At 38.8% G+C, this 15,493-nt stretch overlaps 1 protein-coding gene across 6 annotated transcripts in view; it reads right to left on the bottom strand.

The window, feature by feature from the left end:
• The window catches only part of GABRA2 (gamma-aminobutyric acid type A receptor subunit alpha2), a 92,919-nt gene that overhangs the window by 39,830 nt on the left and 37,596 nt on the right, over window positions 1-15,493 (bottom strand). For all 6 annotated transcript variants that reach the window (XM_060778474.2, XM_067468788.1, XM_060778475.2 and 3 more), the window contains one exon: window positions 7,133-7,200. In XM_060778474.2, the coding sequence (XP_060634457.1) occupies window positions 7,133-7,200 (68 nt within the window). The remainder of the gene's footprint in view (window positions 1-7,132; window positions 7,201-15,493) is intronic.

The raw sequence follows: 15,493 nt of genomic DNA, 5'->3' as shown, positions 1-15,493 counted from the left end.
ACAAATGAATATCTTTCAACTAAGGACCTCATCACATTAGTGATTTTCAGTGTCCTAGGATGCTTGCAGCACACTGGTGGGACAGAGCATATTGGATGCTATCAGATGACACATATCTGCTTCTGGTGGGACTCGATTCTTCCAGCATGCTGCAAGCATCCCACAATGTTGATCTCATAGAGAAGAATGGGACTACTACAGGGGGAGCCGGGTTGTAACACTCTCTCCACTGGTGGGATAAGTAAGTGGATGATGTGAGCAATGTGGGGTGTGGGATGATGGGTTTCCTGCTCCCTGCCAGATTTGCCATGATTTATGGCAAATCCCCCTGCTAATGTCCATAAATTGGATTTCAATGTGATGAGGTCCTAAATCAAGCATCAATTTAGTTTGGATTGCAACAAGATGATTGTAATAACAGAAGTGACAGAAAACTACTTTTTAGTAGTTGTACATATAAAACACCTTTGTTGAGTAACTTGCAGGTACCCTCCAATGGTGTCCTGGAACCTAAAATTTCATTGCAGATTCTCAAATGATATCTTTCCTTCTTCAGTGATGTCAATGACATTGAAATCTGTTTCTATGAAGACTTTCTAATTGATTCTGTGGTAGCCTTCCCTCACCTCTCCCATTACAAGATGTCTACATCCTCTGAAATATATTGCCCTGAATGACATTGAAACAACCATCTTATACTTCCTCTGCAGACTAATATGTTGCTGTCTCCCTGTTTTTACTTTTGGCATTCCTATTGTCTGTTTCTGCAGTTTCAGTCTCTTGAATAGTCATCTAGTTTATCCCTGCTTACAATACCCAAAAAGCCAGCTCTGGGTAGCAGTATTTCAACATTATGTCTCTACTAATTTAAACACCTATTGCTCTTTGCCATCCTCTTGTTTAGATTATTCATTGAACGGGCTATTATAAAATAACCCTCAGCATTGCCAAAATTCTAGTTGGCCATCTTGTCTATTCTAGACTGGCCTCAAAGAGTCTCAGACCAGCCTAAAGAAATATTGGGTCTTGAGAGAAAGAAAGAAGCATGCATGGTGTGTGCATGGGGATGAATGATCTTTTTTTGCAATCTAAATGAAATATAATTAGCCATAAGCCTTTCCACTGCACAAAACTGGTGTTTTTCTTCCTTTATGGGGCTAAGTACTCATCCACAGAACTCACAATCAAGGTTAACTTATAAATGGCACAAGCAACACATTGCAATTTTCCTTGTTTAGGCAGTGAAGCAACAGCTATTACACTTTTAATACTGCAGGTCTTTTTAGAAATGTGAAATAGGCATTCATGAAAATGTAACAAATCCCCCTGCAAAAGATCACTATCTTGAAACAGTTTGTATTAATAAGGGTGTTTTTTTAAAGTTGCCCCATTTACGATTAGAGGGTAAAGCAACTCTAATTTTACATCACTATTCGGAAGAATTTTCCTTTTTAAAATTTTGACTCATGGTTAGGATTTTTTTTTTTTTGGCAATTTATTGTGCTGTACATAAGTTTCAATTATATTTTATAAACCTTTTACCACAAGAAATTACATTATGTAACATGATTTTTGTTCCTGGGTTATAAATATCATTTCCTAATTGGTTGTAACATAAAAACATGGTTTTTAAAATTAAACTGCAAAAACTTTGTTTTTATGGGACACCCCACAGCACATTTTGCTATAGATTTTCAATTAATATCTCCTAGAGTCTCAACCAATTCAATGTATGACCTTGTAAAAGATTGGAGGATTTATTTCTAACAATCCCAACACTGTACCACCAAAATGTAAAAGGATTATTATATAAATTCAACTTAGTGTTTGGAGGCTGCTGAGACTTTGCCACCAACACACTATTTTCTGAGGTAATGTCCTGTGATCCCTGGCTACCTCCACACTTAAAAGCCTCCACATTTAGCTTCTGGTTTGGCAAGAGGTTTTAAGGAAGCTGTGTTGTGCTGGATTCGCACTCAGGGCTCAGAACTCTGAGGTAAAATAACACTGAGATTCTTTTAAAATGTCGCCGCCACCAATCTTAAAATTCTGTTTCTCTAAACTGCTATGGGACTACTTCACATAGAGGCACTCTTGAGACAGTTGTTGTTTAACAAAGAACAAAGTTGTTTATTTATGAGAACTTCAACAATACAGGCACTCAAGCTTAACGGTTGCAATAAGTTGGAGCGTATGGTTACTTTAAAAACAGTTCAATACTTAGTTCCATAAACAACTCTTTACTCCCTCAAAAAACTAGCAGACTTCCCTCTGACTAGAATTCCTAAAAATCCAGACAGTCCTTTCCCCTTTGGATCTGTCTATTCTCTATACCAGCTATTCTACTTAATAGCTATCTATCTTTACTAACTGACCACTTTTGGCTTCACTAACTCCTCTTCTCCTGGCTCTCCCAAAACCTAACTTCCTTCTTCAACACACAAACCCTGACTCAACTTTTCAAAAACCAGACCCTGACTGAACTGTCAGATTTTTAAAACGCACCCTTACAGGCAATTTTTTTCTGCACTCAAGCTAAGCTCCACCCACTTTCTCCCAGCCAATCACCAAGGCTCTCCACATTTCCCTCCAGGCTGCTCCTAAGCTCCGCCCCTCTAGGAAATGGGTACTCTAAGATGGCTGCCTTCATGCACCATCTCATAAAATGCCTGCCAAAATTCCCGGGCCTACTTCCTGAGCTTTCCCCTGCCCTAAAAGGTAGGCAATTCATCGCAGACCTCATTAGACGGGGCTTACTTTGGTGGCATACACTGGTTCAGCCATAGTTTACCCAAAGTATCCACTGGCTCCCATCCCACGATGCAGAGGAACTTCTGGTGGGGCTCCATGGATAAACTATAGCAGAACTAGCATTTGCCATTGTTGCAGCAGCATAAGAGGCGTCTCGTGTTGCACCAGAAGCAATGGGAGGGGGAGCTGTGTGGTCAATGCTTTCCCCTGTGGGATAGGCATGCTGGTAAGCTGGGTGATGCAGGGCTTGGAGCAACAGGTTCCACACAGCCCTCAATGGGCACCGCTGGATTTGTCATGACCCGTGGCTATTCCGGCAGCCTTTATGACAAAAGTCCATAGCTGGTGGCAGCCACAAAAATGACATTTCTGGAGTATAACAACTACTGTCAAAGTATGTACTGCACAATTAAACAGGAACAACAATCTCAAACCAGGAACATGTTGCAACACACAGTTTCGAAAGCTCTGAATTATGTACTTTAGTCATTCCCATACTTTTCTAACCCTAATCTAACCCTATTCACATGAAATTGCCTTATGAGCAGTATGTTATAAAGCAGTTAACTAGTGTTTTACTGATTTTCTTTGAACTCTTCAATCAAAATAAAAAGTGTCCATCTGCCATAATGGAATAGTGGGGTGGAAGATAAGAAATTTGCTATGAACTATATGGGAGTTTCCTTCAGATTCTCTCATCTGGCATAACAGCTACTTTTGTTATTGAGAACTATTAACACTTATAGCAGTGGTTTAGATGGGAGAATATGTCATTGTTTAGTGTCAATTCACAGTTGTTTACTACTGTTTTCTATTCTTAGTTTTTTTTTGGCACCAGTTCTCCTTCAAAGTGGTTTAAACGGTGATTCTGTGAGATCAGATTGGCTAACAGCAATTTGTCCAGAGACCTAATGGAAGTTGTGTGAATGAACATCTGTATCTGTATTGTTCATCAGAAAATGCATGGACAGTAGCTATAATAAATGGATATAATAATACCATAAAAACAGAGAAACCAAACAACTAGGTATGCAGTTCTACCTGCCAAGTACTTATTACATCTCTCAAGAGTAATTCCCTTTTAATTTGTTATAATTTTTAATGATTACCTCAATAATTATTTACTTTCGAATATATGGAGATAGCTGTAATTTTATGTTTGTCCTTACATATTTGACAGTTGTCTATTAGATAGCAGCACCAATAAGCACTTTAAAGAAAATGCTTCCTATTTTAGAGTTAATGTCAGTCCTTGGCTTTTGTAAACACTTTAACCACTTTCATACAGCTGACTACTTATCTACAAACAGACCTGCAACTAATGGCTGTGGCTGTCATTTTGAGGCACAGATTTTCATTTCCATAAGGACTCTCTAGAGAGCTATCATTTTTGTAAAAGCTAAATAGGATTCCATTATCTGTTACTGTGTGTCTTATGTTCTCATTTACACCCAAGCAAAGCAAGTGTGAAATGCTGCCAAGTGAATTCTCCACCCGCCTCTCTAGTTTTTTAAAATGTATTTCATACTTACATGTGCCGCAATGGCAAACCATGCTGACAGTGCCGAGCTACTAAAATGATTTGTCTATTAAAGTAAGTGATAATATTTTTATGTCACTTAAATGACTTCTGATTTTCTCTTGAGATACATGCTGTCCTTTAATCACTTCATATTTTACATATGTTCTGTAGCCCGTTGCCTACCTGAAGTGATTTATTAAATTTGGTATATGCTTTTGTAGCAGTTATTCTGAAATTAAGCAATAAAACAATATAGAGATTTAGGCTAATACATATAAAATAGTAGTCTTCTATGATACCAATATTAAATATTTTCACTAATATTAGTGAAGGGGCCATTGGGCCCATAACCAAAGCACCTCCTACTATACCTTATTCCACCAGTGTACAATATACTCAGTAACAAGTAGTTACCTTATGCTGTGTTAAATATTACTTTGGTCAAGTTTGGTTGTTTGTATTTCTTTTGTAACAAAAGGAGAGCCACAACAACAACAAAAATGTTATATGTGTTAAAATGGAACAAAGAAAGTGAATATAGGGCACGGCTAGAAAAGTAATCTGAATATGGAAAATTTTTAAAAAATGAACATATTCCAGGAAGACATGATGCATATTACAAGCAAGAAGGCAAAACAAACATTTTTTTTTTGACAAAACAGTGATATCCATTAACTTTAGGCATCTTGTAGAATAAACAACAAAAGACAGCTAAGGGTGCATTTAGGCAGTAGAATTAATGCAGTTTGGCACAACTTTATCTGCCATAGGTCAGTGCTATCGGAGATGCAGTTTTACAATGTCTTTAGCTTTCTCTGCCAAAGAGGATAGGTGCCTAATCAACCTACATATCCCAGGATTCTATACCATTGAACGATGGCAGTTAAAATTGTGTCAAACTGCATTAATTCTACACTGTATATCCAGACAAAGATGGAAGTGTTTTTACCTGTAAACTAGTGCAACATGTCTTCTTAATCACATCACATACATCAAAAAGTTACTCTACAGTGGATGGTCTAAGTACCTAATCAGCAGGACAAATTTAGTGTCCTAGGATGCTTCCCCCATTTTGGGGACAGAGCCACATGCCAGCCATTACATGATATTGTGTGACTTCTGGTAAAGGCCCTGCATGTCAACAGATTTGCCTCACCTGGCTTTTGTGATGAGGACGTAAGTGCAGATTTCCTGAATGAAAAGTCCATGTCTGTTATGTAATGAAACTTCTTAGGATGCCCTGTGTACCAGGATCTGATCCCAGATTATCTGCTTATCTCATATTTTCTGGCAGTGTAGACTCAAATAATTCAGTTCAAAGCAGATAATTTGGGATCAGATTTTGGGATGTTGGGAAGTGTAGATCCAGCCTTAGTCAACATATCAATGGGACTGTTGAACCCTAGTAAGCAAAGTGTCCATTATCCTTTATCCTCAACTTAATTTGTAAGTTCATTACCTATCATTAGTAAAACCTCCCACTCCAGCTGCTAATTAATCACCAGAAGAAGGCCATCCTTACACAGAAGATTCATTGTATCAGATATTAGTTAAAACTCTAAATATTGTATTGCCTATAACAGTAGCTTATTCAAGTGTTGATCAAGTATACCATCTAATGTTCAAGCTTCTGTTAGCATGTTCAGTTCATTCATTAGCCCAGTAATATATTAACTTTTGCTAACACACAGTCACCATGAGAAGAGCCTTATAACTAGCTCAAAATCCGAGAGACTGTGCCATGTCAACCTTTTCAAATTGCCAGGTTGTTGTTTACTTAAAAGGCATGTCCTAAGCTGCCTGTGGGATCTTCAGTCTTCAGCTGTGCCTGACAGACCATGCTGCTGTAATTGGATTCTGTGAGTATGACACTGGGTCAGACTTGAGGTTTGCTTTCCAAGGTTGAAAGAGTAATTACAACGGGAAACAAATCTGTATGTGTTACTTTGATATCTTGGACTCATACCCTATTACAGATTGATTTCTTGCCCTTGATGCTGTAGAAATGGCTGCTTAGCTTTCCTTGTAAGGAAATAAAGAAATGGCACCTCTTGTGTATTGCACATATGATTGCATTACTGTCTGATGTACTTTCTTGAAAGGCAAAGGGCCATTGCTAATCAGTGCCTTGAGGGAATCTTTCAATTATGGAGTTTCAGGAGGTCGGTAACCTCGTTAAGACATGGTTGCAGCTCCCTCCCATATTTCCCTGACAACCCATGGAGGTCAGAAATGCAGAGAGGGCTGGAATACACATCCCCGCTGCCCCCTATATACTGTACTTGGATAACATGTCTGAATAGGGTTGTAGCCTAGTTGCAGAGTGGCTTTACTTGCAAGGACCATGTGTGCTTCAGGACTCCTTGGACCTCATCATATTAGCCAGGCAAAGCATCCCACTTCACCTGACATCCAGGACAAAAGAGGGAACAGCAGGGTGAATCTGTCATCCGACACACAGCTCCCTCTCGGTGATGCTTTCCTCATCACATGGGGAAAGTGTCGCCTTCTTGGAGAGGCTCAATACTGGCTCATTTGGAGGCAGCACAAAATGAGAGGCTTCCCAGTTGGAGGAGGGGCTTCCATAGGAAGCTCCCTTACGTTATCTGATGGGCAGCAGACCTATCAGTCCTCCAGCTGGAGTAGAATCATCATAGGAGATTTCCCAAGATGAATGTGATGAGATGATTAGAGCCTAAACGGTTCAACAACAGTCCATGAAAGGGTGTGCAAGCCATGTTCCTCAACCAGTTTCCATGCATCCTTGCATATTTATACCTTATTCTACATCAGTCCTCAACATTACCACTATACTCTAAATAGGATTATGTAAAAACTTATTTCACTTTGTAGACTCACCATGTCTGTATCTGAAACTGGCCCAAAACTGGTCACGTAGATGTTTGTGAAGACTTCAGTTGTACTGTCTGGTATTTAAAAAAAGAAAAACAAAAATAAATGCATATGTGTGTATTTTCTTCTTTGTATTCTGTTTACAAATATGCTGAGACAGGTCCTGCAATGCATTTTCTTCAACAAACAGTAATGTATTTTTGTCAGCAAATAACAAACAGGTATTTTTGGAGTGCAGCCATGAGTAGCTTTAAAAAAAACCAGAAACTATTTATGACCACTGTAAAAAAATCAAGTTTCTAAAGGAACTCCAGTAAAGTCTCTAAAATTCTTCCCGGAAACAAACAGCTGGCCATTTATTTCAGTGGGTTGTCTTGCTGTATCAAGGATAAGAACATTGAGAATTGAGTGCATTCTTAATTTTGTGTATCATTGGCACTTTTAAATAATACATTGGATATAGGTTTATATGCTGAACACTAAACATTAAAAATACGCTTTTAAAGTCCAGTATAGAATTACAGAAGTATAAGGCGACCCATGAACAGACCTTGCGAAAGATAGTGTTTTTAATTACAATGTCAGGATCCCACCAGTGAGAGTTGGAGGCCAAATTCTGAAAGCTTTTCCCAAAAATACAACCCTTCCAAGCTTTGCTTATGAACCAAGTGTTTTTCTGCACATCAAATTGTGTGAGCAGAATTCCAGTCTTTTTATTGCTCATACATATTCCATTTTAGATAAATAATTTTGCTCTTTTAAGATACACTGCTACTGCAGATTTGCAGACTAAGCATTCCTGGACACTCCTATGACATAATATTTGGCCACCAAAAACATGCAGCCTTCCAACAACAGCTGCAGACATGAAGTGATAGCTCAGTGAAAATGAACTTCAACTGAATATATCCAAAATAGAGTATCTGGAATGTGGCCTTCAAACTAAAAAAAATTCAAATTAATGGACAAGTACTAAAGGAGGACACTCAATTTAAATACCATGGGTCATTGGCCTCCATAGATGGTGACACAATGCCAGATGTATGGTCACAAATAAATGCAACATAGTTGAAATGGCAACAAACTACTGGTATTCTGTGCAACTCAAAAATGTGTGAACAACTCAACGCTAAGATCTACACTACAATTGTTCATCCAGTAGCCCTCTATTGGGCAGGGTACTAGCCGGAAAAAAACCCATGAAAAGTCCTTAACACAAGGGAAATGAAAATGCTGAGATAGACACTTGGCTTGACAGTTCTTGACCATACTAATGTATTTTATTATTGCTTAGTGTTAATAAGTTTTAACTGTTTAATTTTTATTGTTAGTACTGATTTTTACCAGCATTTAATTTTTGCCAGAATTGTAAGCTGCCTTGAGTCCCTTCGGGTGAGAAAGGTTGGGTAGAAATGAAGTAAGTAAATAAATAAATGTGTCAAATGATGACATCCATCAAGGACTAGGAATAAAAGCAATCAGCAAGAAAATGCAGGAAGCAAGATGACGGTGGTACGGCCATGTCATGAAAAGAGAACTAACATTAGTAACACAAACTGTACTAGATTTGGTGATTGCAGGGCAACAACCATGTGGACAGCCAAAGAAAAGGTAGATGGACACCATCAATGAAGACATGTGTGCTCTTTTAAGGTATACCAATATAACTGTCCATCCTTCAGGAGACACTGCCCTAATATACCTGCTGGTCCCAACTAGATTACAAAATCACATACTGAATAATCAACAATTACTGATATAAATCCAGTTGTGTTGTTGAAGGTTTTCATGACCAGAATCACTGGGTTGCTGTGAGTTTTTTGGGCTGCATGGCCATGTTTCAGCAGCATTCTCTCCTGATGTTTTCCCTGCATCTGTGACTGACATCTTCAGAGGTTCTGTTGGCTGTGAAATGTCCGGGGGAGGGGGGGGGGGAAGAACTCTTATCTGTTTAAAGCAAGTGTGAATGTTGCAATTAAGAAGCTTGAATAGCATTGAGTAACCATGAAGCTGCAAAGTCAATCAGCGAGGGTATTTGCATAGAGGTATGGATGAATGAATGAATGAAGCTTTATTTATATCCCGCCCCATCTCCCAAAGGGACTTGGAGTGGCTTACAACAAAATAATAATAATAATGTGCATAACAAATTAAAAACATTAAATCACCAAAAATAAAACAAGTCATAATAAATAAGACGGAATATATACAGGAAGACTGGTATATGTTGCCTGGAGGCATCCTCTGTTTGGGAAGTGTTAACTGGCACTTAATTGCTTGCTGTCTGGGGTTCCCCTGTTTCTGAGTGGTGTTCATTATTTGCTATCTTGATTCTGTTTTTTTAATACTAGCAACCAGATTTTCATGGTTTTATTCTTTCTGTTGAAATTGTGGTGGGAGGAAAAACACTAGAGAAAGAAGGAGAATTGGAGGAAAAAGAACACAAGAGAAAGAAGGAGAATTGACCTTGTCGGAGGTATTGGGTTGTAAGAAGAAATTTAGAAGCACTGCAATCAAAAATTACTATTTTTTGAAAAAAATGAGCACTTGGGGGGTGGGGGACTCTGGGCCACATGATGACTTTGCCCCACTCCCCACTTGGGAAGGCAAGGGGCCATGGTTGGGACGAGACGTCCCAAAGAATGGAAGTGGGGGAAGGGGGGAATGAGGGGAGGAGGGTAGTGGGGAAGAGGAGGGAAGGAGGGAGAGGGGTAGGGGATTACAAGGGACAAGGGTTCACAATGGATCGAGCCACAAAAAGTTTTTTAAGGGAAATTGAAATGATGTCCAATAAATTAAGAATATCAGCACTGAACACCAGAGGTTTAGGAACAGTAATTAAAAGAAGGACGATTGAAATGCTATTGAAGAAAGACGCAGCGGATGTCATCTTCTTACAGGAAAGAAGAACTTTATTTTTCTACCCCGCCTCCATCTCCCGGAAGGGACTCAGGGCAGCTTACATGGGGCCCAAGCCCAGGCAGAATACAATTATAATAAAGCAGTAACAATTAAAACAACATAAAAACAGCATAAAACAACATAACAAAAATAGCTAGCAACAACCATAACAGCAGACTAATTTTGGAGGGGGGGAGGAAAACCACTATGTGAACTAGTTAAAGGATAAAGTGGTTTAGTAAGGTAGATGATAATGTATAGGAAATATCATGCATAGGAAATATCATGCATAGGAAATGCATAGGAAATATCATGGAAACAGAGCAAATTAACAATATCAGTTAATATAATATAGGACATCAGATTGAATGACAATTCAAGCAATAATACAGGCCATTTGTCACAGGAGTCATCAGTTGAAAGCACGATGAAACATCCACATCTTTAATTCCTTACAGAATGTGGATAGGGAGGGTGGCAGCCTAATCTCTCTGGGGAGTTCCAGAGATGGGGGGCCACCACTGAGAATGCCCTCTCTCTCGTCCCCACCAACTGTGCCTGAGACGGGGGCAGGAACGAGAGAAGGGCATCCCCGGAAGATCTTAAGGACCGCGTGGACTCATAAGGGAGGAGGCAGCCATGCAGATAGGCAGGTCCTGAACCATTTAGAGCTTTATAGGTGATAACCTGCACCTTGTATTGGGACCGGAAACTTATCGGTAGCCAGTGGAGCTATTTAAACAAGTTATCTCTGTAACTTGCTGGCCGCCGATCTTTGCAACAGCTGTAGTTTCCAAACCGTCTTCAAGGGCAGGCAGCCCAACGTAGAATGCATTACAGTAGTCCAATCTTGAGGTAACTAAGGCATGGACCATCATGGTCAAATTAGACTTCTTGGGGTACGGTCGCAGCTGGCGCACAAGTCTTAACTGTGCAAAGGCCCTCCCAGCCACCACCGACACATGCGCATCAAGTGTCAGCACTGAATCCAGGAAGACCTCCAGACTGCAGACCTGTGTCTTAAGGGGGAGTGTAACCCCGTCAAACACAGGTTGCCACCCTATACCCTGTTCGGCCAAGCGACTGACCTGAAGGACCTCTGTCTTATTAGGATTCAATTTCAACCTGTTAGCCCTCATCCAGCCCATCACAGCGACCAGGCACTGGTCCAGGACCCGAGGGGCTTCCTTGGATGTTGGTGGAAAGGAGTAGTAGAGTTGCGTGCCATCTGCATAGAGATGGCACCAAAATAAACTGGGTTCGAATGAATTAAAATAGAGCTGGATAAGAAGCTATGAAAATCTTTTGGGTCATCAAAATCAAGAGGGGTAGCTATAATAATTGCAAAGAAATGTATATTTGTAATAAACAAGGTATTGAAAGATGAGGAAGGTAGATACATAATAACGTATGGTGAAATAGGGGAGGATAGATATGTATTAGTAAATGTATATGCACCAAATGTAAAACAGCAAGAATTTTATGAAAAGGTACTAGGTCACATAGAGAATTATCACCAACAATATGTAATATTTGTAGGGGATTGCAATTGTTACATGGATAAAAAAAGATAAAACTATGCAAATGACAAAAATTAAAAATAGTGATACAACGAATGTAAGTAAAGTGATGATTAAATGGCAATTAAAGGATGTGTGGAGAATGGTAAAGGGAGAGGAAAAATATACATACTACTCAGCTGTACATAAAGTTTATACAAGAATAGATCATATTTTTGTTTCTAAAAATATGTTAAGTAAATTGTTAAATGCTGATATCGGAATTATCAAGATTTCGAATCATGCCCTGGTGTCAATTCAGATTGCTTTGAAATGTGATTATAATAAAATGAGGAGGTGGAGATTGAATATGAAAATTTTGAATTATAGAGAGATTGTGGATAGAGTGAAATCATAATGGCAAGAAATTTGGGGATTTAATGAAAGATTGCTTGCTGTCCAGGGTTCCCCTGTTTCTGAGTGATGTTCATTATTTGCTATCTTGATTCTGGTAATCTATGGTTTAGCATTATATAGTTTTATCCACTCAGCCAGAATGTTTCACCCTCATGCACTTCTTCTTGCTCTCTGATTCAGCCACAAGATGTTTACTTCTATTGTAAATTAGTTATAGCTTGGTCTTTCATCCAAACACAGGCAAGGTGGTTAACTTTACTTGTTTCAATTAAGAATCGGTAAGTTTCTATTTTGTTCATCTTTCCCTTCCTGCATTTTATTTCCCACCCGGTTTTGCATAAGATTACAAAAGTATGTTTTCTTCCTACCCTAAGATTTTCAGAAATGTGACTCATTTTCACATAATCATAGAAATTAGGCTGGAATCACATCTGCAAAAAAATCTATATGCACTTCAATCCCAGTGCTGTTGAAATACATGATGTTCTTCTGTTTTCAAAGTGAGAGTGCTTCTTTTAGGCTTTAATGTGATTTTTAAAAAGCTGACATTTTACTTTGCAGTTTTAAGGAAAACGACTTTTTTTACATGTGTGTCCTGTGCCCCCAAAGGACTGGGCAGAAATGGAGGGGAAATGATTGGAGAGTGGGACAGGTTAGTGAGTGATTAAAGGGACTAGATGTGGGAGAGGAGAGGGAGGAAAAATCCAAGAATCACAGAGGATCCCTCATAGTGCTAAGCTATGGTTTGGCATTATGATAATGACACTTGGAAGCTTTGGCTTCAGTGCTATCTCCTTACAGAGACAGACAAATTACTGCCTTTCTCATTCCTTATATAGTTATTAATGCATTGGGTACTATTTTATTCACAACTGTTCAGTGTTTGTTTATTTTAAAAACTGAAAAAGTGTCCATAGTTTATTTTTCTACAGAAAGAAAAATCCAGAATCCACATTAGGGTAGTATTTTTATTAGAATCAAACACAATATTGGAAAATAGTGCTTTCCAGTTCTCTGAAAGCTTTCATTAAAATAGATGTTAAGCAGAACAAAATGAAACAAACATAAAAAGGGAAGGGGGAGTTGACAGCATGTCAAAACCACACTGTCAGTTGGATGAAGCAGTCTTAAAATGAATTTCAGGAATTGCTCTCAAAATTTAATTAGATTACCCTTGGCTAGGTGCTATGCAGGTGATAAACTAGAAAAAATGGGATAAAACAGAGCAGTGAAACAACAACAGAACACAACTAATCACAAAAAGTATTTCTAAAAGGAAATGCTTACTTAGACGGTATGAACGCCCAGATTTGTCACACTGAATTTGACCCCAAAGGTTTAGGAGCCACAACCAAAAAGACTAGTTTACTGATGTCTGTCAATAAAGCTGTTCGCAAGATTGCTGAAAGATAGTCATTGACAAGGTCAATACCTATAGTCCACACTCTTAACTAGGGCTGTGCGAAATGGCATAAATCCGTTCTATTTTTTGTTCCATTTCCGAGTCCCTTTCCCCCCCCCCCAACCCAAATTCTGTTTTCTGAAAGATTCCAGGATATTAGGAGGGGGCATTCAGATTCGTAATTCGGAACCCTAACTTCCCTTTTCATCTCAATAAAATTCGGTCCATTTGTGCCAATGGGGAAACTTGTGAAGTTTGTTTTTCTGTCATATTTATGGCTATTATGATGAAACTTGCCATACAAGTAGAATACATTTACAACTGCAAGCCTGCCAAGTTTCAAATCATTTCACTAATCCATTAATATTAGGAAATTTAATTTTTTTACTACTAACTTAAAAAAACCCACAAGAGGGTTTTCTGGAATTTGAAGTCCAAACCAACACTTGTCACAAAAGGGGAAGAGAATGGACAGAACCAGGCCTGTGATTGGCTGAGAAATGTGATGCAGCAAATGCTCACCTCTCAGCCCCATCACCATACCATGGAGAGATTGCTGCTTCTGCTTGCAAAACAAACAAACAGTCAGAATACTAATGATGAAAAATAAGCCAGAATCAATTAACCTTTTCCAAATTAGCTGAAAGATTTGGCGGCCCATGTTTCATTTCAGTAAGACTTCAGAGGGGGTCCTTCCCGGTTCATGTTCAGTAGTTTGGCTGCCGAATCGTCGAAATTTGAATTGGCTAACAGAATTTTGCTCACCCCTACTTTAAACTAACTTGGTGATTATTCCACATAACCAGTCAATCAATAATATAAGACAGGTAGACATTAATGCCTATTAAAAGTCTTATCTGTTTATGGACGGGAGGACGGAGCTCCTTCCGGTGTGGCTATTTCCTCCAGAACTGGAAGTCACCTCCGCATAACCGGCCAATCAGATTTGGCTTCATGACAATATAATGAAGCCAGTTAGGTATCATAGAGAGAGGATATGGTTGCTGTAATGGGAAAATCTGTTCCACTATTCATGACATCTTTTGCATGTTCCCTTCTGAACAATAACAAAAAGAGAGCAATTTTTCAAAAGGAATAAAATGGAACCCCCTCTTTTCACTTTAGCTGACAGGCAAAAATGGAATTTCCCCTCTCATTTTAAAATCTCTCTGGAGATTTTATAGACACAGGTGAACTGACAACTTGCAGCTTGTAGTACAAAGGAAGTAACTGATCCTTAATTCACAGCTTGGTTTTAATTAGCTTAATTAGGTGAAGTGGAGGGGGGAATAAAGAGAAAAATGAGATACTTTCTGATTGTTTCTTTCTATACCACTGGTTCAGAATAATGCTTGGTGGTCATCATCTACTCCTTTGTCTCTTGTTTCTGAAAAAAATGCTAGCCAGAGAATGAAGCAGCCAGATAGGATCATTCTTTAGAGATTGCTGGATTGCTGTCCATCTTCTCAGAGTTGTAAGTGAACCTTCTCCTAAATGTATTTTATAATTTTTAGTCATGAGAAAATCATTTGGGAAACAAAGTATGGAGTGGGGGTGGGGGAAAGCTTAGAGAATATACTCTTCCATATTTGCCTGCTAAAGCAAGTAGCCCATCTTAAATGTTGAGGTGCTGAAAGAAAGCAGCACAACTCTACATTGTGAGGATATCAAGCAGCTATATATATGTAAAAGGAAGGCCTTGAAGCTTCAAAGCAGAATGATTTAGAAGTGGTGCTGTCACATATAGGAAACCAGCCAAAGGAATTTGGAAGTACTAAAACTGATGGACTACATATCATTTCAAAGGCAGCTGTATTATAATAACAGTGGGAAGCATAACTGAAAGTCATGGGGTATTGCATTTTTCACTTTCAACTCTAATACACCCAGTGCTCTCCAATCCAAGAGGCAGGAGGTGATGGCAAGTCATGAAAGAGTGGTCCAGTTGGTTGTATTGATGGGATGTCAACTGTTTAGGCAGGAGTAGCTTTAATTCTGTGGCTTGTTACAAAATTATGGTAAACGATGCAACATTAAAATACAGAATATTGCTTAAGCATTATCTTAGCAATGATATTATCATGGTATTCTCCACAAAGCTGACAGCATTGTATTGATAAATATTAATTTTAAAGAATAAATATTTCA

The sequence above is a fragment of the Anolis sagrei genome, chromosome 5 (assembly GCF_037176765.1).
Source record: "Anolis sagrei isolate rAnoSag1 chromosome 5, rAnoSag1.mat, whole genome shotgun sequence".
NCBI lineage: Eukaryota > Metazoa > Chordata > Lepidosauria > Squamata > Dactyloidae > Anolis > Anolis sagrei.
The sequence above is the reverse complement of the archived record's forward strand: the minus strand, read 5'-3'. Positions and strand labels throughout refer to the sequence as shown.